Source organism: Physeter macrocephalus, chromosome 14 (assembly GCF_002837175.3).
Source record: "Physeter macrocephalus isolate SW-GA chromosome 14, ASM283717v5, whole genome shotgun sequence".
Taxonomy (NCBI): Eukaryota; Metazoa; Chordata; class Mammalia; order Artiodactyla; family Physeteridae; genus Physeter; species Physeter macrocephalus.
The window spans coordinates 58,670,833-58,697,009 of record NC_041227.1 but is presented as its reverse complement, the minus strand read 5'-3'; the positions used below and the strand labels follow the sequence as shown (position 1 = coordinate 58,697,009).

Sequence of the window (26,177 nt, the reverse complement as noted above, 5' to 3'; positions counted from 1 at the left end):
CCACTGACAGAGGCTCAAAGGGTGGTGTGCATCTGCCCGCAGCTCCTGCCCAAGAGCTACACAGACACATGGGGCCCTGAGGAAAGAAGGTTCTAGAACAAAGCTTGCACAGGCGGGGGAAATCCTCGGGAAAGAAGCTGGGCCCATGCAGTAGCCATCCCCTGGTTCCCATGGAAACGCATGGTTTCCACAAAAGCCAGAAGGACCAAGCATCTTCCAGGAGACGCTGACGGAAGACGCAAAATGAGGCCACCACTTACCTCTTTTAAGGCAGTCATGATTTTGGATCTCAGGATGGCCAGGGCACACAGTAGGGCTATAAGCCAGAAAGTGAGCATGATCCCTGAGGACTGGACTCCCCTCCTTCTCTCGATCTGAATTAAAAAGGTAGCAAGCAGCTGGAAGAGAAAAGCATACAACAGGAGTGGTCAGGAGAAGGCCAGGCTCCCAAGGCTCCCACAGTCCAGAGCCTGGCAGATGCAAGGCCTGGAGGAGGGCTGCTGTTGGGCCAGTGGGAAGCACTGGGAACAGCCTGGGAAGGACCTGGCTCCTTCCCAGCTCTGCTCTTGCCTTGCTGGGTGACCCTGGACAAGTCACCAAACCTCTCTGAGCCTCTGCTGCCTTGTCTGCAAAATGGGGATGACAACAGTATCCAACTCGAGAGCTGTGGGAATCTAACAGACCAGGTACAGACCCAGGACAGGACGCAAAAGCCAGGGGAAAGCTCAGTTTACGACAGAGATCGGCACACTTTTTCTAAAAGGACCGGAGAGTAAATATTTTAGGCTTTGTGGGCCGTGGAGTTTCTTTCACAAGTACTCAAGTCTGCACTTCAGTGTGAAAGCAGCCTTACACGATACATGAAAGAGTGGACACGGCTGGGTGCCAATAAAACTTTATTTACAAAAACAGGTGGCAGGCCGACCCTCGATCTAGATCAGGAAATCCAGCCCTGACGCTGACTGGTTCTTGTGCCTTGGGCAGCAGTGGTAACTGCTCCCCTTTATTGAGCTTCTCTTATCTCCGCCGCATAGGAGGCACTCACACGCACCGACTCAGTGCAGCCTGTTTTCAACCCCAGTTTGCAGATCAGGAAACTTACTTAACCTGCTACTGTCACACGCCTGTCTTCAGGAAACTTCATTAGAACAACCGTGAGGGGCGGATTGGGATTTTATTTCATTCCTGACACCCGGAGCTATGACTTCCGTTTTACATGTGACTTAGAGATCAGGAAGAGAAAATAAACAACGAAACTGTGTTTCCTTGAAAGAAGGAAATGCCACGGCCATTCCCCAGACAGGCGGCCCTCTGGAGGAAGACCCCAACGCCAGTCACAGTCACGAACCTGACTCCCGTGGGGCTACGGGCACCCAGGGCACCTCCCCTCAGCCCCCAGCTGCTTGAGCCAGAGACACGTCTGTCTGTCCTCATCTGTCCTCCTCGGTCCCCCATCTCCCTCACTCCCTGCATCTATCCATCAGCAACTCACACTGGTTCTGCCACCAAGGCCCACCCTCAGCTTACCTGCTGCTCACCCTGGTCTCAGCCTCCATCCCTATGCCAGATGACCCCCTACTGGCCTCCCAGCTTCCACTCCTGCACCACAATCCATTCTCCACTTGGAGGCCACGGTCAGCTCTTAAATATGAACAGCCTGGCATGCCCTTGCTTAGAACCTTTGCCTTTAGGACTGGGGGGTTTTAACCTGGGGTCCAAGGACAGGCTCTGGATAGAACCCAGCGGTCCATGAACTTAGATGGGAAACAATTACAGCTTCACTTTCCCTCATTAGCACCACCAATGGCACATGAAAGCAACAAACCACAATGGCATCAGCAGTGCCTGGGGCTCTGTCACCATTAGAAATCGTATCTGAAAATAGCTGAAGGGACTTCCCTGGCGGTCCAGCGGTTAAGACTCCATGCTTCCACTGCAGGGGGCATGGGTTCGATCCCCAGTTGGGGAACTAAGTTCCTGCATGCTGCACGGCGGCGTCCAAAAAAAAAAAGGTACCTGAAGGTGTCTCTAACTATCATGTATGGTCAATCGCTATTTGGAAATTAAGAAGGCGTCAGTCACAGCTGCTGGTAGGTCTTGATTTGAAATGCATTCATAAAGAAGCACATATATTTTTATTTTGCGTTTTAATCTTTTCATAACTGTGATTAAAGATAACTGGTTTCCCAGCCCAAATGTACTGCACCCAAAGAATGGATAAACAGTGCATGCGGAATCCATACAATCAAACACGCTAAGCAACTTTAAAAAAAAAAAGATCTTTGGAACCGCAGGGCCTGAGAAGTCAGACTCAAACTGCTCCAGCCTTCATGGTTCCATTCACATTACATCCTGGAAAAGGCAAAGCGATAGGGGCAGAAAACACAGCAGCAGTAGCCGGGCGGGGGGCGGGGTAAAGAGGTGGAGAGAAGGGCTGGGGCGGCACCAGGGAACTTTTGGGGGTGACGGAGCTGTTCTGTATCTTGACTGTGGACATGGTACTCACCTGACAATATTTGTTTATCAAAACTCATGAAATGTTCAAGGAAAAAAGTGAATTTTACCCTATGTAAATTAAACCTCAAGTAAAAATATAAATGTACATCACAAAATCTTCATATGTATACATATGTGTGTATGATTGGTTTCCTTTGTAAGCCTATGTGTGTTCTATGATTATTCTGAGAAGGAGACCAGACTGGCAAAGAAGAAAGGGGTCCATGGAACAAAAAAGGTTTAGAACCCACCTTCAGGAATGAAAAACAAAACAAAACCCACTAACCCTGAAGCTCAAGGTCCTTCGGGGTCAGCCCTCTGCCCCTTCCTGCCATTCCTGTTCCCCTGCTCTCCCCTCCTTACTGTCTCTGCCCCAGCCACACAGGCCAACTCTCACTCTCTCTCTCTGACCCCAGGACTTTTGCACATGCTATTCTCTCCAACTGGATCATCCTCTACCCCTAGCCCCTTCCACTTTTTAACATCCTGCTCATCCTTTAGGCCTCAGCCCCATCATCCCTTCCTCCCTCCCCCCCACAAGACCACATCAAATTCACCTAACACAGCTGTATTTCTGGATTTCTACTGTAAGATCATTTCATTTCTAAACGCCAGCCACTACTTTTGGTCTCCACAGTGCCAGCCCCTACTTACCATGGTGATGCCCAAGAGGGTTGGGCTGACCAGAAACACTGGGGCCAGGAGCTTGCCCAAACTTCTTTCCCAGAAAGAGTAGAAGAGGTCTGCCCAGCAGACGATCCATAGCAAAAATCCCAAGGCCTGGAAGAGAAGTACATACACATCTTACAACGGACAGCAACGGAACTTCCCCCAGCACCTGTGCAAAAATCTCAGCCTTGGGGGCACCAGCCATTGCCTAAACCATCAGCTGTGGTCTTCAGATACAGCATGTATTCTCCGGAACACAGACAAGCCCTAGGTAGGGTGAGCCAGCACCTGGGCCGTCCCACACTGGTCTGTATCTCTCCTGCACCACAGGCACAACTCTGTGTGGTCACTATTCTCCCCAGCACCTGAAAACGCAAGTCTCTGGCTTATCTACATCTGTAACCGAGCAGCCTGCATAGGGCGCCTCACACGATGACCATTCATCCAACAACATTCATCCAACCAAAATTTACTGGGGTCCTACTGTGGGCCACATACTTGCCAAGGTGCCAAGGATACAACAGAATAAAACAGACAGAAGTCACTGCCTTCGTGGAGCTGCGAGTCCAGTGGAAGGAAACAGGCAAGAAACAAACTGAAAAATACATACTATAATGCCAGAAAGGAGTAAGTGATATAAGGAGAAATAAAACAGATTAGATAGGGTGGTCAGAGAAGGCTTCTCCCATCAGGTGACATCTGGGTAAAGACCCAACAGTGACTATTTGAGGGAAAGAACAATTCAGGCAGAGGGCAAGTGCAAAGGTCCGGAGGTAGGAATGTGTTCAGTAAGGTTGAGGCTGCTGTGGCATGAGCCATGGGTGTGGTAGGAGATGGCTGAAGAGGAGCCTGGAGCCAGACCAAGCGGGGCCACTGCGAGGACGTCCAGGTCTTATTCCCTATAATGAGAAGCCACTAGAGGTTTTTTGAGCAAGGCACGGATAAAATCTGATTTACATTTTAAAGGGAGATGTTCCCCAAGAGAAGTACAAAGCGCTTCCAGAAGTCTAAGAGGAAGACATCAGATCCAGCTGAGGATAGGGCAGCAGACAGCATGTTGAGATAGGCTTGGATTGTGGTCTGAACGAGACAGGTTTGGACGGCGGTATTATAGGCAAGGGGACAGCTTCAGTCAAATCACTCAAGTTTTCCTGTTTGCCAAGGGCTTATGGAAGTAAATTCTGGGAAATGTGGCTTAAAAAAGGACTGAGACACATGCTAAGTCAAGAGGAGAAAGTGCAATGAGGAGCAGGTATACACATGCCCTTCACGTGTCTCCCCAAGAAAGCTCATCCTTACGAGGGGAAAACCAGCACCTGCACAGTGGAGAAACCAGACACGCTGACCAGAGGAACAAAATTAAGCCAATCACCAAGGGGCAGATGGACACCATGCAGCCTTAGATGTAACCAGAGAAGGACCCCACATCCCTTTTGTAGTTTTCCAGCCAGACAGGCATTACCTGAACCTAATCGTGAGGGAACATCGTCCCAATGTCCAAGCTGAGGAACTGACTCTAAACTAACTGGCGCACGCGCTCCAAATATGCCAATGTCATAAAACACAAAGAAAGGTGAAAAGTTCTTCCAAAATTACAGAAAAATCAAGAGTGGGACTAGATGCAACGCATGACCTTGAACTGGGGGGAGGGGGAGGGGGAGGGGGTGCTAGAAAGGACAGTATTGGGACAAGTGACAAAACTGGAATATACACAGTAGGTTTTTTTTTTAAGTATTGTGTCCATGTTAAATTCCCTGAATTTACTGTACTGTTGTTATATAAGAGAATATCCCTGTTTTGAGAAAAGGTACACTGAAGAATCACAGGTAAAGGGGCATGGTGGATGCTAGCTTTTCTTAAATGATTCAGAAAAAAATAAATAATATGTGTATATGGAGAGAGCAAAAGAGAAGGATGAGGTTAAAATGTTAAATGTGGCAAAATGTTAAAAATCGGTGACTATGAGTAACGGGTATACAGGGCTGGGGGAGTGCTCGGTATCATCCTTGCAACTTTTCTATAGTTTGAAACTATTTCAAGATAAAAACTTTTTTTTAATTAAAAAGACATCCTTGGGACTTCCCTGGTGGTCCAGTGATAAAGAATCCACCTTACCATGCAGAGGATATGGGTTCGATCCCTGGTCAGGGAACTAAGATCCCACATGCCACAGGGCAATTAAGCCCATGTGCCACAACTAGAGCCCATATGCCGCAAACTACAGAGCCCACGTGCCCTGGAACCCGCACGCCGCAACTACGGAGCCCATGCACCCTGGAGCCCACGCACCACAACAAAGAGCCTGTATGCCTCAACGAAGATCCCGCGTGCCGCCACTAAGACCTGACACAGCCAAAAATAAATTAAATAAATAAATAAATAAAAAATCAATCTTTAAAAAAAAATAAAAAGACATCCTTGGTCAGGGAGGAAGACCTCCGGATAATCTCGTGAAACAGATCCTATCACCCCCACTATAATCATGGGGGAACTGAGGCTCAGGGAAGTTAAGAAATCTGCCCAAAGAAAAAATTTTCTTTCCATTTCTTTGATTTTGTTCCTATACGAGATGGTGGATGGTCACAAAACTTACTGTGATAATCATTTCACGACGTAAGTCAAATCATTATGCTGTACACTTAAACGTACACAGTGCTGCAAGTCTACTGTATCTCATTAAACTGGAAGGAAAAAAGAAATTTGCTCAAAGTCACACAGCTAGTAAGTGGCAGAGCCGATATCTGAACCCATGTCTGAACTCAGAGCCCCAGGCTTTACCCACCACATTACTATTGTCTCCCAGTAAAAGGAACTCGGGGCCAATTAAGCAGAAGGAACATGTCAGTTTTCACAACCACCATTCCCCACCCCAGCACACACATACCCACAACACACACATCATGATAAACTCCCACGTGACTTACAGTTTTGGCTTTGTTGAGATGTGTCATCTGAATGTAGCCCCGGTCATGGCGGGAGAGATAGAGGAAGTAGAAGGGGAAGCAGGCCCAAAGGTAAAAGCAAGGCACCCACACGAGGACGGTGTTCTGAAAGCACTTGGTGAAGTCGGGGCTGCTGGTGTTCCACGTGACATTCCACTCCTGAGGACACAAACAGGCACAGGTCAACAGGATGTCCCCAAGAGCTTGGACAAGAGGCCCATGAAGAGTTCAAAACTGGCTGTCATGGCGTTTAAGAACAATGAGGCCCTCCCAGGCAGAACAGGCAAACTGGAAAGATTAGTAGCCAGAAAGACTACAAACAAGGAACGACGAACAAAGGTATATCTCATCTCACCTAACGGACAAGTTCTGGGACCTGTGGTAAGTTCCATTATTGTACAAAAGATGGAGGTTGCCATTTAAGGGACTCCTGAAGGGAATTCTGTAAACTGACACGTCGTTTAGTCATATAAATCATTCCTACTTTACAATCTTGTGAATTAAGAGCTTTCTACTATTCTTCGTTATCATCACCATGATCCCTGTTATCCCTGCCATCAGTGTCATCAGCATCACCACTATCACGATCACTTTCATCAGCACCATCAGCATCGCCATCACGGCCGTCTTCATCACCACCTTCAGCAGCGGCATGGATACCATCCAAGTTGCAGTTCTATGTTCTAAGCCCTATTCTAAGTCCTTTATACGTATTCTCTCCTTTAATTCTATAATTACTTTATCATTCCTTTTTCAAGAGGGAAAACTAAGGCACAGAGAGGTTCAGTGATTTGCCCAGTATCTCACAGTCGGTAAGATCTAGAGCCAAACTCAAACTCAGGGAATTCAGCTCTGGAGTTCCTGCGTTTCACCACTAAGCTATCCAGCCTCGGAAACGAATTTGTTTTAAGTACTTTTAATTTTTTAACAAGCCACCTGTATTTCATTAGAGACACGCCAAGTAGATAAGTAGATAGATACATACATAAATAGACCAGGTATATCTGTACCTGCCCAAGAATAAACTTCAGACTTCCATAATGGAAAATTTAATTCAAGTCCTGATCTGACCACTGAACCATTATACAACTTTGGGAAAAGTTATTACCCTATCTTGGGGTCTCAATTTCCTATCTCTACCATAATTAGGTGGCATGAAATTAGAGGTCTGAAACAGGTGGCTCCCAGGCTGATATGGCTCGCAGATTGTTTGTTGTTACTGTTCTTGGTGTTTTAGGCATGCTTTTCTTTTAAAAAAAAAATCTTATGTTAGCTGACAACATTTAAAAATCAGGAAATTTCATGTAAAAATTGGATTTCCACGGGCTTCCCTGGTGGCGCAGTGGTTGCGCGTCCGCCTGCCGATGCAGGGGAACCGGGTTCGCGCCCCGGTCTGGGAGGATCCCACATGCCGCGGAGCGGCTGGGCCCGTGAGCCATGGCCGCTGAGCCTGCACGTCCGGAGCCTGTGCTCCGCAACGGGAGAGGCCACAACAGAGGGAAGCCCGCGTACAAAAAAAAAAAAAAAAAGAACAAGTTCAATAAAGGCCCCGCAAGGGGAGAGGCCGCAACAGAGGGAGGCCCGCATACCACAAAAAAAAAAAAAAAAAAAAAAAAAATTGGATTTCCAGAGTCTCTCTTAAAAAATCAGAAAATCTGGCAGCACTGGGCCCATATTCCCACCTTACAGCCACTGGGAGGAGCTAGAAGTAGCCGGTCTTTGGATAAGGTCCATGCGGTCCAGCTGGCCAGTCCCCATGCAGCCCCCTCCCCCCAGCACTCTCTCCCCACCACTGGATGATGCGCTCTCCGGACACCTCCAGTTCCAACAGCCTTCCCACAATCAGATAAGGGAGACCACCAGGGAACTCCAAGGAACCTGGATGCTTACAACTCCATGCAAGTTTTAAAGCCACATCAAAGAATGTTACAGAAGAGAAAATGATGGGAACAAGCAGACCATTTCACTTAAAGATACAGTTGATGATCGATCAAAATATATGCTCCGAGTTTTTCAAAAGAGTTGTGCACAACACTGTGAGTATACTTAACGCTACTGAAGTGTACACTTAAAAATGGTTAAGATGGTTAAAAAAAGGATTTGACTTGAAAAAGAGGGAGAGAGAGAGAGAGAAAGACCTAGGTATTAAGTACCCAAACTGGTTCTTCAAAGGTTTAATTATTCTATGATATACATGGTTATTTTTCCAGGACAAAGAACAAGATATCATTGAAAAGTAAACTTTACAAGGTCAACATACACAAAGGGATTTAGCCAGGAAACTTCTAGACACAAGGAAACCCTTAAAAGGACAAAGGTCATGCCTCTGGACTTGGGCACTGGAAGACAGCCTTGGAAATAAGAATGAGCACGGAGAGGAGTAGTTAATATCAAAGACTATTTTAATTGGTTTCACACCCCTTATAATTCTTAAGGTGATGGTGAAAATGGGGATTAAACTGTTGGTGGTTATTATATACAAAGCAGTTTCTGGGCAGTTGCCAGAAAAAGCTCATTCCAAAGGCATCTGCCTTTCTAGTAAGAAAAGAATGCTGGGACTTAATATACACAGTTAGGTATACAAGAAGCTCGGTTCCTATGTGAATCAATTCAATAACCTGATCCTTACCCCAGTTATTGCTTGCCTGGACTACTGCAGTAGCTTTCTAGCCATTCCCTGCTTCCAGCCCCTCCGGGCCCCACTTAGTCCTCCCCACTACAGCCAAATTTATCTTATTTATCTATGCATCCATACTGTGCGTCAGATATAATTATCCACTCAGCCATGAACCCATCCATCCATCCATCCACCCACCCACCCACCCATCCATCCATGCACCAACTCATCCATCCGTCTACCATCTCTCCATCTACCCACCCCCACTACCCATGCACCCATCCATCCATCCACCCACCTACCCACCCATTGACTCATCCATCCATCCACCCACCGACCCACCCACTGACTCATCCATCCATCCATCCATCCACCCAACTACCCACCCACTGACTCATCCATCCATCCATCCACCCACCCATCCACCGAGGCATTCACCCATGTCTCTCTTTGTATTAATTTACTTTTAATGGGTAATACATTTACTTTACATGCTAAAATTTTCCCAAACTACACAAAATGGTACACTGTGAAAAATAAGTCCTCCTTCCTGAACTCACAGCACTCCCCTCCTAACCCACAGGCAAAACTACCATGGCTAACACCTTGTATATTCTTCCAAATATAGCTTACCTACTTTGCTTCCCCAAAAGGTACCATAATACATACCAGTTCCACACCTTTTTTTTTTTTTTTTTTTTTTTTTTTTTGCGGTACGAGGGCCTCTCACTGCTGTGGCCCCTCCCGCCGCGGAGCACAGGCTGCGGACGCGCAGGCTCAGCGGCCATGGCTCACGGGCTCAGCCGCTCCACGGCATGTGGGATCTTCCCGGACCGGGGCACGAACCTGCACCCCCTGCATCGGCAGGCGGACTCTCAACCACCGCGCCACCAGGGAAGCCCACATGCCTTGCTTTTTTTACTTAACATTAGAAACTGATCTCTATCAGTGCCACAGATCTACTTTATCCTTGATAGCTTAATTTTATTTCTTTTGAAAAAAGGGTAGAAGTGACAAGCCACCTTCCATTCCTGGTCCTTAACCTCCCAGTTCCTCTCTCTAGAGGTGACAGTATCGGTTTCTTGTGTATCCTTCCAGAAAATATTTTATGCATCTATAACAAAAATAAATACATATTTTCTGTATCAAGTGGAGAGAAACATACTCCACACATCCTGCTCTGTACCTTCCTTTCATCTCTTAATAACAGATCTGAAAGATCATCCTGCTCTGCACACTTCCTCATTCTTTGTTCCAGCTGCTTTGTATTCCATTGTATGGATGGACTTGACATTGTATCATCAGCCTCCTGCTGACTGGGCACTGGGCTGCTCTTACAAACAATGAAGCCATGAATAAATAACCTAATAAGTGCCTCATTGCACACAAAGCAAGCATATTTGTAAGATAACTTTCTAGAAGTAGACCTGCTGGATCAAAGGGTGTACGCATTTAAAATTTAAACAGACACTGCCTCCAACGGGTGCCATCAGTTTATACTGCACCTAACAAGGTACAAGGGTAACTACTTCCCAAACCACAGTATATTATAAGCTTTTGATCTCTGCCAATCTGATAGTGGAACATATCTCCCTGTAGCTTAACTTCCTTTTCTCTTTACGATGAGTGAAACTGAAAATCCTGCCATTTTTTGCGTTTAAAAGCAGTCAGGTTCTCCTCCTTAGGGGAAAAGTCATAGGCTTAAATACTTGTGATATTAAGTGGACAGATCTGATCACCCCCGCCTGCCAATAGTGGCCCTGACCACAACTGTTGCTATTGGGTAACAACCTCCAACAGCTCCGGATCACCTTTCAGAGCCGATCCTTGCTGCGGTTCATGAGGCCTTCCACATTCAAGCCCCATCTGTTTCTTCTACAATTTCTCCCACCCTGTTCCCCAATGTGTCAACTCCACTATTCACTCAAAGGAGGATTTATCAAGCCTGTGTCAGGCACTGCTCAAGGCACTGGAGATTCAGGAAGGCCATGGTCCCTGCCTTTATGGCATTCCCCAATTGCTAGTCAAATGAATGGTTCTTTGGGATATGTCTTGCTAGAAGCTCTTCTTGCATTGTCTTTCCACAGTAACAAACTCCTATTCATCCTTCAAAACCCAACTCAGATACCTCCTTTAAGAAGCCTTCTTCCTCACTCCCCAAACCATCAGGACACCCCCTGTACATTGCAATGATTTTTTCACGTGTCTGTCAATACCTCTGTCCTGCAAGGACCATGCAAGGACCTCAGTGCCAGGACTGTGTGGTATTTACTTTTGACTCGTCTCCTCCTCACCCAGCAGGTACCCAAAGGTTACTGAGTAAACAAATGGCCCAAACCATGTCTCCCCTCCCCAGCATTATTTCCTACTTTTTAAAAAATAATTTTTAAAATTAATTTATTTTTTATTATTTATTTATTTATTTTTGGCTGCATTGGGTCTTCATTGCTGCGTGCGGACTTTCTCTAGTTGCGGTGAGCGGGGGCTACTCTTTGTTGTGGTGCGCAGGCTTCTCGTTGCAGTGGCTTCTCTTGTTGCGGAGTACAGGCTCTAGGCACGTGGGCTCAGTAGTTGTGGCACACGGGCTCAGTAGTTTTGGCTCCTGGCCTCTAGAGTGCAGGCTCAGTAGTTGTGGCACATGGGCTTAGCTGCTCTGCGGCACGTGGCATCTTCCCAGGCCAGGGCTCGAACCCGCATCCCCTGAATTGGCAGGCAGATTCTTAACCACTGCGTCACCAGGAAGTCCCCCTACTTTGTTATTTAAAAAACAATCCAATTGGGAGATTGGGGTTGACATATATACACTAATATGTACAAAATAGATAACTAATAAGAACCTACTGTATAAAAAAATAAATAAAATTCAAAAATTCAAAAAAAAAAAAAACAAAAACAAAAACAAACAATCCATCAAGGTAGAACCTGGCTATGACCCTGGCTTTCTGGTCTGATGGATGTGTATTAAAATTCAGGCCCCGGGCTTCCCTGGTGGCACAGTGGCTGAGAATCCGCCTGCCAATGCAGGGGACACGGGTTCGTGCCCCGGTCCGGGAAGATCCCACATGCCGCGGAGCGGCTGGGCCCTTGTGCCATGGCCGCTGAGCCTGTGCGTCCGGAGCCTATGCTCCGCAACGGGAGAGGCCACAGCAGTGAGAGGCCCGCGTACCACAAAAAAAAAAAAAAAAAAAAAAAAAATTCAGGCCCTGACCTCATGTGAACCTGGGCAGGTCACTTAACTTCTCCAAGCCTCAATCTCCTTACCAGTGTGGTCAGGAAAACACACAGGCCTGGAAAAAGTATCAAATGGGCCCATCCTCTGCACCAGTTGGCATGGTCTAGAGTTGGTAAGTGATGGCTATTAGTTACAGACACCAATAATTAATAATAATCTCCACCACTAACCCCAGCACTGCCCAGAGTCAGGAAGCTTAAGAGACAAAGACAAGCTCAAGTTAGGAAGTGAGCAAGAGGAGACTGGGGAGCATCTAAGGACACGGAACTCGGGGGAAGGAGAGGTCAGAGAAACGCTTAGCAAAGGAAGGAGTTTATTCTTCAGACAGCGGCTTCCTGCTAAAGCCAGGTGGCCAGTCCTGACAGAGAGGGCAGAGACGGGAGAGAGGCGGAAGGACGGGTGTGCATGAAAAGAGGGAATCCGATTGTGACCGTGAACTTGCACCATCCCTGCTGCCACTACCGCCCTCCAACAGCGGCCCTGACCACAACACTGTCACAGCAGAGACGTAACAGGGTCAAAGGCCTCCTGCATGTCCCTCACTTGCCAGGAATTTGATGAATCCTCTGTGCAATCCCCTTGACATCCCCTGAAGACAGGCAGTGGGGCCCCCTCTATTTGGGGTTTCTGGGGGAAAGAGGGAATGCTGAAAGCCGCTCTTAAGGAAGAACGACTCACTGAGACTGCCCCGACCCCAGAGACGACAGCTAACCCCAGTCTTCCTCCTTAGGGGCTCTACCTCCAAATGCTGGGAGCTTCGGAAATCAAGCTGGTCGGACCACCGTTCCCTGCTTCTGCTAATGGAGCGTCCATCAGTCCAACTACTGGGAAACAAAATTCAGCTCCAGGAGTCTGGAAAACAGTCACCAGCGCTGGCCCAGGCTCTGCACTTCCGGGAACCCGGCCCATGGAAATCTTAGAGAAAGGGCATCCTCTGATCCCCCCAACTGAGGCTTTTCTTCTCAGGACACCTTCGTCATCCATTTATGTCCCTGACATTCGAGGATCTGGGGAACAAGTCCAAGTCTGCTTGGCCCACAAGCTTTGGCAGTTCATACAATTTCTAGTGTGTGGTGTCATGTCGCACCCTTCTCTCTCAGAGGAATAATGACAACCAGCACATTCTGAGCACAGATGGGCCAGGCACATCACTCAGCCCTCAGAAGAGGCACTGCTGTTATCCCCATTTCACGGATGAGGAAATCGAGGCGCCAGGAGATAAGGCATCTTCCCAAAGGCCATGCTGCCGTGGGTTAATGTTGTCCAAGCCCCACACACATTTTCCTTTCTCTGGCAACAGCTGCTCTTGTTCGTAAGCAAATCCTCTTGTCAGCCACATGCTTGGGGCAAAGCTCCAGGGGTAGGTCCTCTTTAGTGTCAGCCAATCAGCAGAGTCCTTTACCCACGTGCTAGTGATTAGCTCCAGAATGGGCACTTGATCCCAGTCAATCCAATCTCTACAAGGACACATACTCTCTTGTCCCCAGTGACACAGAGTGAGGATGTGGGGTTGACAGGTGTCTCAGCCATTTATAAGGGAAGCACCAAGAGCTGGGAGTGGAGAGGAAGGGGTGGCACCACCAGGGCAAGTGTGAGAATGAAGCTGACATCATGAAAGGCAGAGACGAAAGAAACTGATGCTTGGTGTTTTGTGGGCTGCTGGATCAAGCTTCACCTGCAGCCCACCCTCCCACTGGACTTTTCCAATAAATTCACTTTTACACAAGTTTGAAATAAATTTGCTCTCACTTACAATACAAAGCACCCTAGTAATACACGTTCTGATCCACTACGTCAACTTTTATACAACAACATGATTCAGAACTTGACACGAGTGAATTTAGGGATACGACATTACTAGTAGCATACTGCTGGATAGGTCACTGTTCTTCTCTGAGGCTCAAAAAGCCCACTGGCAAAATGGAGCTACTACCTTCTCCTCCACAGGAGATCCTAAAAGCCCTAATAAATGTTGATTATTACTATTATTTATAACCGCCTCAGTTGACTTTTTGGAACCCACTTCTCTTCCTATTCTCTTTCCCCATCACCCCTCCTCCCCTCCCCAGAAGACTATCTGTCCCCTTGTCCCTTTTCTTACAGGTCCAATTTCCTTCTCTGTTTGCTGTGTGACCTTAGACAAGTCATTTAACCTCTTTGAGCCTTACCTATGACTAATGGCTAAGAATACCTATCTCCTAAGACTATTCTACAGTTTAAATAAAGTTACATACATACAGCTCAGTGTCATATCTTAACACTCAATAAAGGACTATTGTCACTAATCTTAATTCTTACATCAGTAATAAAAATAAATGAAGTTTATAACATTATACTCTTAATAAGACAATCTTATATTGTTATTGATAATAACACCACCTAGCTTTAACTGAGCACTAACTGTATGCCAGGTATTGCTTCCATGCACTTTATGTGAATTAACTCAATCTTCATGATCACCCAGAAAGGAGGTTCTGTTTTGATCCCCATTTGGTAGATGAGGAAATTGAGACACAGAGAAGTCAAATAATTTGCCTAAGATCACACAGCCTGTACGGGATGAGGCTGGGGCTCAAACCTAGGAAGCCTGACTACTGAGCCACCCCACCCCTGACGCCAACTCCTAGTGATGGGCAATATAAGAATTTTAACAGAGCTTTCTGGAGCACATGCCTTCACCCACAGGGTATCTGGGCCGAGAGGAAGATGTGAATCCCCAAAACACCACCAAATTCAGAACCAATTACCTGTATTAGTTTCCTACAGTTGCTGCTACAAATTACCATAGATTTCGTGGTTTAAAATGACACAGACTTTTTCTCATCATATAGTTTCAGAGGTCGGAAATCTGAAATGGGGCTGACTGGGCTAAAATCAAGGTGCTTGCAGGGCTGCAATCCTTCTGGAGAGGAGCGCCCAGGTACCAGGTGTCCCTTAGGCCAGAGCCTAAGGTCTCTGCAGGGCTGTCCCTACAGCCCCGGCCTGCCGACACAGCTTCACTTGGCCAGGGCCTGTGGAGACAATGGAAACGGTCCTGCCTGGACCCAGCTGGCCAACCTCAGGACAGGAGGGAAGCTGCAGAGAGGAGGATGGGCGGGGGATGCGATTATGAACTTGAACTGCTGCTCAGCATCACCAGCATCCGTGAGCAGAGTTGCTCTGACACTATTGAGTAATGAGGACCTACTGGTACCAGGCTGTTCCCCCAGGGCCTGTACATCCCTTTTCCCATTCAATTGTCTCAATAACTTATAACCATCAGGTTTCTAAGGCTCAGTGGACAATTTTTTTAAATCTATTTATTTGTTTGTTTGTTTATTTTTGGCTGCGTTGGGTCTTCGTTGCTGCACACGGGCTTTCTCTAGTTGCAGCGAGCAGGGGCTACTCTTCGTCGCGGTGCACAGGCTTCTCACTGCGGTGGCTTCTCTTGTTGCGGAGCACAGGCTCTAGGCGCACGGGCTTCAGTAGTTGTGGCACACGGGCTCAGCAGTTGTGGCTCATGGGCTCTAGGTACATAGGCTTCAGTAGTTGTGGCACGTGGGCCCAGTAGTTGTGGCTTGCAGGCTTAGTTGCTCTGCGGCATGTGGGATCTTCCCAGACAGTTGTGGCACACGGGCTCAGCAGTTGTGGCTCATGGGCTCTAGAGCTCAGGCTCAGTAGTTGTGGCACACGTGCTTAGTTGCTCCGTGGCATGTGGGATTTTCCTGGACCAGGGCTCGAACCATGTCCCCTGCATTGGCAGGTGGATTCTTAACCACTGAGTCACCAGGGAAGTTCAATGGACAACTACTAGTCATGAGATTCCTATGTGCCAATACCATTCGGAGGTAAATAAGGTTTCCATTCTCAGTTTCATTCTATCACAAGAGGTAGATACTAAACAAATAAACAAACAACTCTATGTATGTCTAGGCAACAAATGACCTGATGAAGAATCAAGGGAACAGAGGATCATGGTGGGCACTGGGTGCTACTTTTATATCAGGTGGACAGGAAAGGCCTCGGAGTCAAGATGTCCTCTGAGCGAAGACGTGAAGCAAATGAAGAAACGTGTGCTACCTTCTACTATCTATGGAAAGCGAAAGAGTCAGTAAGGTTCTTAGTATCCTGTGCCAGGACTGATCTAAGGGCTTTACATCATAAACAACTCTAGGAGGCAGGGCTATAACTAAACCCATTTTACAGATACAGAAATTGAGGCCAAGTCACACGGCCTGCAAGCAGTATGGACGGCCAAGAATTTGAATCCCAGTGCAGATGCCTCTATATACGTAGCAAATGTATTGTTTGCAATTTTTTATCATATGCAGGTACTACTGTTCCCACTTAAAATTAGTATAAAAGAGTATATAGACGTTTGCCTAGGCAGGAAGATTTTCTTAGCAGGGGACAAGAACAACAAAAGCTAACATTTTTGTTAACATGAAGAGTGATTATCTCCAGGGGGTAGGGCTGAAGCTGGTGAGAGGAAGGCGACTACTAGTTTTTGTTTTATTATCTTTCGTACTGTCTGAATTTTTTTACTCCACATGTATTACCTCTAAAAAATAACAAAAACAAAACTAGTTCACACTTTAAATAAATAAATAGCAGCAGCAGGAGTTTAAGAGTAGAAATTTCTAAATGCTGAGCTAGGAATAAAGAGAGAGCACATATTTATTGGGTGCCTATCATAAAAGCACAGTGGCCACACCAGGCCCCATGCTAAGTGTTTTCTAAGAGTGAGTCCATTTAAACCTCACAACAGCCCTACAAAGTCGGGAATGTGAAAACTCCCCCTTTTCAGGTGAGGACTCTGAGGCCCAGGGAGTTTACAGAACTGGTTCAGGCTCACAGAGCCAGGAAGAGTCAGGCAACACGGGCATATGAACCCACAGAGAGTCTGTCTGACACTTGAGTTCTTAATTCCCGGCTCCACCACCCGTCAGCCAGGTGCTTGCAGCGCTAAGCGTTTTGCGAGGCCAGGGGCCCCACCGTCCCACCAGAGGCAGCTTGCAAGGCAATGCTGTCCTCAGGCCTTGGGGATTCCAAGCTCATGGGCACAGAATGGAGAAGCAGTGTGCTGACTCAGACACAGAATCTTCTACAGCATCCCTGACCTCCACCCACTAGATGCCAATAGCACACATCAGGTTTAATCCTCACAAACCACCCTAGGAGGCAGGTACTATACTTAAACCCATTTTACAGTTTTCTTACAGAGCAAGAAACTGAGGTCACATAACCTGCAAGTGACATACACAGCCAGTTGTGACAGTTAAAATGTCTCCAGAGACTGCTAAATGTGCCCCTGGGGGGCAAAACTGCCCCCACTACCCTAGTGCAGTGGCCTCGCCAGGCCTCGGTTTCTTCATCTGTGAAATGAGACTAATTCCAGGACCCACCTATTGTAGAGTGATCAGGAGGGTTAAATGAGATGACCCAAAAGGTTCCAGTTTCAGTTCCTGGCCAAGAGACTAATCAACAAACACAAGTGCAAGCTTTCATTCATTCATTCATTCATTCATTCCATCATGCAATGAATATGTATTGAGTGCCTACTCCATGCCAAGCTCTGGGCTAATCATGGGGATATGGGAATAAACCAGGCGCAGACCCTGCCCTCTTAAGACTCACAGTCCATTAAAGACATAAGGTCACAAACCAAAACATAATTACAAAGGACAACACTTGCTATGAAGGGGAAGAGCAATGGGACAGAGAGTATCAGGGTGAGGAGCTGAGAGGAGCAGGAGCAGCCAGAGATGGGAGGAAACGTACAAGGCAGGGGGAAGGGACCCAGGTGCCCGTCCACCTTTTCAGAAACGGAGAAGTAAGAGAGGGAGGGAGAGAAAGGAGAAAGGGAATAAAAGGAATACAAACAACAAGCAATAGCCACAAAAGAGTGGGGACCCTGGAACCGGTGGGCCTGGGTTTGAATCTAGTCGCTGCTGCTCACTTGGCTCTTGACCTTCAGAAAATTAGCTCCTCTCTCCCACCCTGACCGCTCATCTGCAAAACAGGATTAATAACGGCACCAATATTCGGACGGCGGGGGTGAGTGCTCAGCTTGCCTGGGGCGGCCTCATCGGCGGCAGGGGCTGGGATTGGGAGGGTAGAAGGTGCAAACCCAGGGGGGCTGAAACTCAGACTAACAACAGCAATAACAGCAATAAGACAGCAGCTCTTACCGAGCCCTGACTGTAACGACAGGCTCCGTGTTCTGGGTTCAGTGTGCATCGTTCCATTTCATCATCATCACCACCCTATGAGGTAGGTTCTGTCTTATTTCCACTTTACAGGGAGGGACACACAGGCAACTGGAGGTGAGAAGACTTGTCGTAAGGTACCCGGACAGCACCTGGCAGAGCCTGGATTCAAACCCAGAGAGGCTGGTTCCAGAGCCGGGGCCAACACCCCCAGCAAAGGAAAGAAGGAGATCTACAGGACACAGCCAACGACTGGGCCCACCGTGGAGGGGCAGGGGCGGACGTGGAGGCAACAGGCCGTCTATAAAGTCCATATGCAGAACCATCCCGGGTGCGAGATCCCCGGCAAAGGGGCAGCTCTGGAGCAAAGGGAAGCCGAGAAAAAGAATGCTGGGAAGCCCAAGTTAGGTCAGGGGACCTGCTGGGCTTCTGGACAGTAATCCTGTTTACAGAGGCGGCAGGGGGCCTCCACTGCCCCACACAGTCCTGGAAGAGATCTGGGAGAGGCCTGAGGCCACAGCCCCGACACAGTGGTGGAGAAGGCAGTGGTGCCAGCATCACGCTGCGGGCAAAGCCGTGGCCCTCCTTCCCCCTCTGACTCACCAGAGCTAAGAATAAAGCCCAGAAACCTGGGGGGAGGGGCGGGGCAGCATCCAGGTCTTACCCCCAGCGCCCGGGAAGGCCCTGGCCATGCCCAGGAAAGAGCCCCAAATCCTCACCGAACCCTCCTGCCCAAGTTGCAGATTTGGATACTTTGGCGAGACAGGGACGGGAGTGACATGCAAAAGTAAGACTCTGCCTGAACAGGACTTAGAGCGCCAAGAAGAAAACAGCCACGGCTGCCCATCATAGGTGTTTTGAATGTCAGCAGCAGGCAGTCTGCTCCGACCTGCCTTGACCCCAGCCCGCCCAGTGAGCACATGCGCAAATTACACACTTGCCTTTGCACTCTCCATCCAGACCTGACCCCTTTGCCGACTCCTCTCCTCTTATCAGACTCTGGAGCTTTACCAAATCCTCCATTTGGTCACGTTCCAGGGACCTGTCAGGGGTCAGGCATGTGCCAGGCACAGGAACATGTCTGGGGACACAGCAGTAAACAGGAGGGATAGCATCTATCCATCCACTGAGCACTCTTGTAGGTGCTGAGGACCCAGCAGTGAACAGCAGGACAAAGGGCTGCCCTCCCGGATCTGACAGTCTAGTCTGATGAGAGGAGACAGAGAGTCAACTAGAAGAAATATATATCCATGCAAACTATGTATTATATAAAATACAGTGTGCGTGAGTGATGATTAAAAGGACTCAGAGAGGGGGGACTTCGCTGGTGGTCCAGTGGTTAAGACCCCACGCTCCCAAGGCAGGGGGCCCGGGTTCAATCCCTGGTCAGGGAACTAGATCCCACATGCATGCCGCAACTAAGAGTTGGCATGCCACAACTAAGGAGCCCACATGCTGCAACTATGACCCAGCACAACCAAATAAATAAATATTTTTAAAAAATAAAAGGATGGGGCTTCCCTGGTGGCGCAGTGGTTGAGAGTCCGCCTGCCGATGCGGGGGACGCGGGTTCGTGCCCCGGTTCGGGAGGATCCCACATGCCGCGGAGCGGCTGGGCCCGTGACCCACGGCCGCTGAGCCTGCGCGTCCGGAGCCTGTGCTCCGCAACGGGAGAGGCCACAACGGTGAGAGGCCCGCGTACGGAAAAAAATAAAAATAAAAATAAATAAATAAATAAAAGGATGAGATAATAAAATTAAACAGAATTTATTTTAAAAAATAATAAAAGGACTCAGAGAGGGAATTCCCTGGTGGTCCGGTGGTTAGGACTCTGTGCTCCTGCTGCAGAGGGCACAGGTTCGATCTCTGGTCTGGGAACTAAGATCCTGCAAGTTGAGCGAGCAGTGCAGCCAAAAAAAAAAAAAAAAAAAACCCCACAACAAAAGGACTCAGAGAAGGGGGAAGGCCTTGCTGAGAAGGCGTATGTGTGTAAAGGCTTGAAAGAAGCAAGTAAGTAAGCCAACTGGCCATTTGGGAAAAGAGTCTGGGAGAAGAGCGCTCCAAGCAGAGGAAACAGCCAGTGCAAAGGCCCTGACATAGGAACACGTCTGGCATTTGGGAGCGATAACAGAGAGGCCAATATGATTCAAGAAAACTGGGAGATGCAGTCAGGGAGGAAGGTGGGAGCTGGGGAAGGGCAGACTGCAGGACACACAGGCCGTTGTCGGGATTCTGACTTTCACTCTGAATGGCGTGGAGACTGGATCTGATGTGTCATCATCTGCTTCATGTTTTCAGAGAGTGGTTCTCAACCAGAGGCAAGTTTTCCCCCAGGGGACATGTGACAAGGTCTGGAGACATTTTTGGTGTCACTCCTGGAGTGGGGCTGCGGGGTATGCCGTGAGCATTTTGCAGGTAGGGGCCAAGGCCGCTGCTAAACGTCCGCAATGCACAGGACAGCTGCCCATCGGAGGATGACTCGGCCCCAGATGTCAATGCTGAGGCTGAGAAACCCCATTTTAAGAGAGTCCCTGCCCTTATCAAGGTTAGAGGCCCTATTCCCCAAACACACCCCTCATCAGGCAGATGGAGTTTCGGCTCCTCACCATGTGACACTGGGCAAGCCACTAAGCCTCAGTTTCCACACATGTAAAGTGGAAATACTAATGAGATGATGCAAGCATGCACTCAATTAACCACGAGCCAGAGTCCACAGCAGGCGGTCAACAAATGTCACTGCCAGATCCACCTCTTGTTATGTCCCTTCCACATTTCCAGCCTCACCAAATGATTCTTCCACCCAAAAAAGATGTTCTGAGCCTCTACAATGTGCCAGGAACTGTGCTGGCCAGAGCCCCCCAAAGTGTCCACATCCCAATCCCCAGAATGAGTGGGTGTTTTGCCTTACATGACAAAAAGGGACTTTGCAGATGTAATTAAGTTGAGGATCTTGAGATGGGAGACGATCCTGATTATCCAGGTGGGCCCCACGGACTCACAAGGGAATTACAAGGGAAAAGGGGTGGGGGGGGTGCTGTCAGACAAGGAGATGTGATGACCAAAGCAGAGGGGTCAAAGTGAGGTCGTGCCACGACTCAAGGAACGTGGGTGGCCTCTAGAAGCTAGAAAAGGCAAGGAAATGGATTCTCCCCAAGAGCCTCCAGAAGGAACACAGCACCGCACCCTGGCCTTCTGACCTCCAGAACTAGAAGAGAATAAATCTGTGTTGCTTTAAGCCAGAAGTTTACAGTGATTTGTTACAGCAGCCATGGGAAACTCATACAGCACAGAGCCGGCAGGGCACAAGGACCAGCGGTGGCCCCAGCGAGCAGACGCTCCTGCAGGCCTCCATGCGCTCGGGCAGGCCCTGGTCCCCACCTCATCCTGACCTGGTCCTGCTCTGAATCAAACTCGGCCTCCACAGCACGTGCTCCCTGACGCCCTGGGTTCTGCTGGCCCAGAGGGCACTTCTGACACCTTCCTGAAGGACGGGCTCATCCTTGCCTCCCCCTACAGGGGAGCTGCTTAGGAAACACTTTTGTATGATTTGGGGAGCGGGGAATGATGGAAAATATTAATCCATCTTTAAATTTCACTTTAACAGGCAACGCATGAGTCAAATTTAACTACGTATATGTTATGTACATATGTGTGTAAAATACAAGGGCAAACAGTAAAAAGGTACTCAGTCTCCCTCTTCCCCATAAGCCCATCCCCTCTGCACAGTCCCTACTGCCCGCCACTTGGGTGGCTGCCAAGCTTTTGCTATTCCAAACAATGACACAATGAATTCCCTTAGAAATTACTCCTTAAGCTAAAGAAAACACCACAGCCTGACCAGAAGACCAACAGGGCTTCACTTAATCGCTCGTAAGCCACGAGGGCGGAAAACAAGGTGGCCCAGGTTAAGTGTGATAACCTGGAGATACACAATGAGAGTTACCAAACTAAAGATAAACGGTGACCCAGGGATTCCTGTGGGAATGTAGTCCTTAAAACAGGACGAAATACACCCGAAGGAAATGCAATCACTCACCAAGAGATATCCGTACCCCATGTTCACTGCAGCATTATTCACAACAGCCAAGACGTGGACACAAGCTAAGTGCCCATCAATGGACGAAAGGGTAAAGAAAATGTGATACACACACACACATACATATATACAGTGAAATATTATTCAACCATAAATGAAGGAAATCCTGCGTTTGTGACAACAGAGATAAACCCTGAGGGCATCATGCTGAGTGAAATGTCAGACAGAGAGAGACAAAATAGTGTTATGTTCTCACTCACATGTGGGATCCAAAAAAGCTGAACTCAACTAGAGAGAATGGTGGCTGCCAGGGGCTGGGGGTGGGGGAAGCGGGGAGATGCTGGTCAAAGGGTACAAACTTCCAGTTTTAAGATGAGATACTGTTTTGTATGCTTGAAAATGGTTAAGAGAGTAGCTCTTAACAATTATCACCACAAAATGAAAACAAAGAAAGTAATTAATGTGAGGGGATGGAAGTGGTAACTAACCGTAATCATTTCACAACATACATGTGTATCAAATGCTTTACAGCCTAAACTTACATATGTTGTGCGTCAATAATATCTCAATAAACCTGGGGGGGAAATCAGTAAATAAAGTAGTATGTAATTCCTGGAGGTATATATAGCTCTATAAATATTATAATATTATTATATAATGTTTAATTTTTAACAAAATAAGAGAAAACACCTACACCTTCAATGTCCAATACAGTAACTCCCAGCTTCCTGGGGCTACTGGGCCCTTAAGATGAGGCTAGTCCAAACTGAGATGTGCTAAACACACACACACACACCGGATTTAAAAGACTTAGGATGGAAAAAAAAGAATACAAAATATCTCATTAATTACATGTTGAAATGATAATATTTTGCATACACTGGGTTACATAAAATATATTATTACAATCATTTCACCTGTTTTTTTTTTTAATGTGGCTACCAGACAATTAACATTCTATATGTGGCCTGTGCTATATTTCTATCGGGCAGTTCTCAGCTAGCCACTGAAAGGTAGAGAGATCATCAAGGAAATGAGAGCGTATGGGTTTGCTGGAATAAGACATAGCCACGATTTTAGGGGGTTTTTTTGGCCCTGCAGCGTGGCTTGCGGGATCTTCGTTCTCCCACCAGGCCTCAAACCCAGGCCCCTGCAGTGAGAGTGTGGAGTCCTAACCACTGCACCGCCAGGGAATTCCCTAGCCACGACCTTTTGATAAATAAGAAATCCTAACTTGAAATAATATAACAAAAAAGTGACGCACCACTAGAAGGTACGTGATTGCTTCGATTCATCCCACACCTGATAAATGTTTATTCCATCCCAGTCTCCTAACAGGTGGCCCGATCCTCCTCCAGTCCATCCTCCACACAGTAGCCAAGGGGAGAGCTTCAACCTGCAACCCCGACCCCATCACACTCTGCCTAAAACTCCTCACTGCAGCCTCTGGGTCTAGCCCTGGCTTGCTGTTCTCGGACCACCCTATGCCTCAGGGTTTTACACGGCCAGTTCCTTCTCTGCCCTGACTTCAACTCAGAGGTATCCTTCCATTCTCAGCCGAAACATCCCTTCCTCAGGGAGTCCTGCCCAACCCCCAAGCCCTGCTCAAACAAATCCCTCATTTAACCACCTCATGGAACTCTGTATGTTTCCTTTGGGCACTCACCACACTCTGTCACTACATATTTCTTTCAGATATTATTTATTTGTCGATGTCATATATTATCTTATTTAATACTTTATATTACATTTGCTATGGAATAGGCAATATAGTATATATTATGTATAATATATGACTAAGATGAACCATATGAATTTCCATTTGTGCAGGACAAGGGTTGGCAAACTACAACACATGTGCCAAATCCGCCCCACTGCCTGCTTCTTTCTGTACAGCCCCCAAACTAGGAATGGATTCCACATTTTTTTTTAATTTAAAATGTAAAAAATGACAATTGGCCTTCTGCCAATGGCGTGGCTCAATTTTGCCTCTTGGCCTGCAAAGCCTAAAATATTTACAACTTGGTCCCTTACAGAAAAAGTTTGCCAACCCTGGATATAGATCAAGAATCACTGAATGCCAGCAATTTCCGATGCTGCTAATTTTATACATTATTTCTTCTGCATCCCGCTCTCCCCCTCAAGACGTCGTGGTGATGGATGTACAGCTCTGTGACTATACTAGAAGCTGCCCAATTGTACATTTTGAATGGGCAAATTACGTGGCATGTGAATTACAACTCAATAAAGCTATTTTTAAAAGATGAGGGGGCTTCCCTGGTGGCGCAGTCGTTGAGAATCTGCCTGCTAATGCAGGGGACACGGGTTCGAGCCCTGGTCTGGGAAGATCCCACATGCCGCGGAGCAACTAAGCCCGTGAGCCACAACTACTGAGCCTGCGCGTCTGGAGCCTGTGCTCCGCAACAAGAGAGGCCGCGTCGGTGAGAGGCCCGCGCACCGCGATGAAGAGTGGCGCCCGCTCGCCGCAACTAGAGAAAGCCCTCGCACAGAAACGAAGACCCAACACAGCCAAAAATAATAAATAAATTAATTAAAAAGATGAATAAGACCCAGCGCCATTTTAATTCCGTGAAGTTTTCACCTTATATATGCTGTCCTTAGAACCTAACACTTCAAAAAAATTAGTAAATATACAAAGACCCCCACTTTATCACCTCAGGAAGAGGATACATCTAGACGGGACTTGTTTGCACTTGTTTAAAAAAAAGAATTAATGCAATGTCTTTTCCCATTGTTATCTTGCTTATAACTAGATTTTACCTGTTCCCCTAACCTAAGGTTTCTCACCTTCACACTAGTGACATTTGGGGCTATGTAATTCTCTGCTGTGGGGCTGCCCTGTGCACTGTGGGATGTCTGGCAGCATCCCTGGCCTCTACCCACTAGAAGCCAGTAGCATCCTCTGCCCCGCCCCCAGAGATGACAATAAAAATGTCTCTAGATCTTGTCAATGTCCCCTAGAGGCTAAACCGCCCCAGTTCTCATCTACTGTCTTAACAGCTTTTCCACCTGGCCCCACTCCTGCCAATACCTAGTGACTCTCAAGACCCACCCACCTGCCATCCATTCATTTAACACATTTCCTAAGCCCCACTTTGTAACAGGGGTGAACCAGAAACATCCACATCCTACCCTGTCCTCAAGGAGCTTAGAACTTTGTCCAGAAGGTAGGACGGGTACATAAATGGCTAAAGGATTTTGAAAGCACTAAGTGCCATCGAAGACATACACATAAATGGCAAGACACTTCCAGAAAAGAGAGAAGGATTAATTCACAAAGCGAATGGGAAGAAAACTCAGCTTCCTCATCCACACGGCAAGGACAATAATACCTGCTTTTCAGAGTCATCATGAAGACTGAATCCACATATCACATTATTTCATCTTCGCCCCCAAGCCTTTGAAGTGGGTACTACTGTTCCCATTTTGCAGAGGAACCAACCAAGGCAAAGAGAGGTAAAGGAACTTGCCCAAGGTGGCACAGCCTTGTGGCCAAAGCAGACTTCAACGCAGGCAGGCTGGTTCACTGCTACAGGTCCTGCCTCCCTGAGAAAATACACATGTGACAACAGACGGGTACCCGGTGACCACTCTATTAGTGGAAGTTATTGTCATTGTTGATATTTCCACTTGAGAACTCAGGAGTCTTCTTGAAGTAGGTAAAATCTAAGGGGAGGGGGCCCAGATTTGCCAATATGGAGACAGGAGGGAACGGTGTTCTAAGAGGGGGGCATGGCAGGATGGAAGGCAGTTGCTGGACAAGCTTAGGGCGTGTGAGTGGAACAAAGAAGTGGAACAAAGTGCCAGGAGGGGACTGGGAGGACAGGCCAGGGCCTGAACAAGTTAAGTAAAGCAAAGGGGAGGTTCACTTAGGGTTCCCACCAAGAAAGTGCTGCATCACCTATATGCTGCAAAAACTCCAAGGAATTGTGAAACCGAGAGAGAAAATTCCTGGCTTACTCTTTTCATTCCCTTC

General features: G+C 47.6%; 1 protein-coding gene across 9 annotated transcripts in view; it reads right to left on the bottom strand.

The window, feature by feature from the left end:
• ABCC1 (ATP binding cassette subfamily C member 1 (ABCC1 blood group)) overlaps positions 1–26,177 on the bottom strand; it is a 162,165-nt gene that overhangs the window by 117,097 nt on the left and 18,891 nt on the right. For 8 of the 9 annotated variants that reach the window (XR_003682852.2, XR_003682853.2, XR_003682854.2 and 5 more), the window contains exons 2-4: positions 6,090–6,266; positions 3,151–3,276; positions 261–398 (exon numbers count right to left, since the gene is read on the bottom strand). Coding sequence is in view for 5 of the 9 variants with exons in the window: in XM_028498745.2 (XP_028354546.1) it covers positions 261–398; positions 3,151–3,276; positions 6,090–6,266 (441 nt within the window). In the remaining 4 variants the exon portion in view is untranslated. Of the gene's footprint in view, positions 1–260; positions 399–3,150; positions 3,277–6,089; positions 6,267–18,126; positions 18,660–26,177 lie in introns of those variants that run through there. The other variant, XM_028498744.2, reaches the window with a different exon arrangement.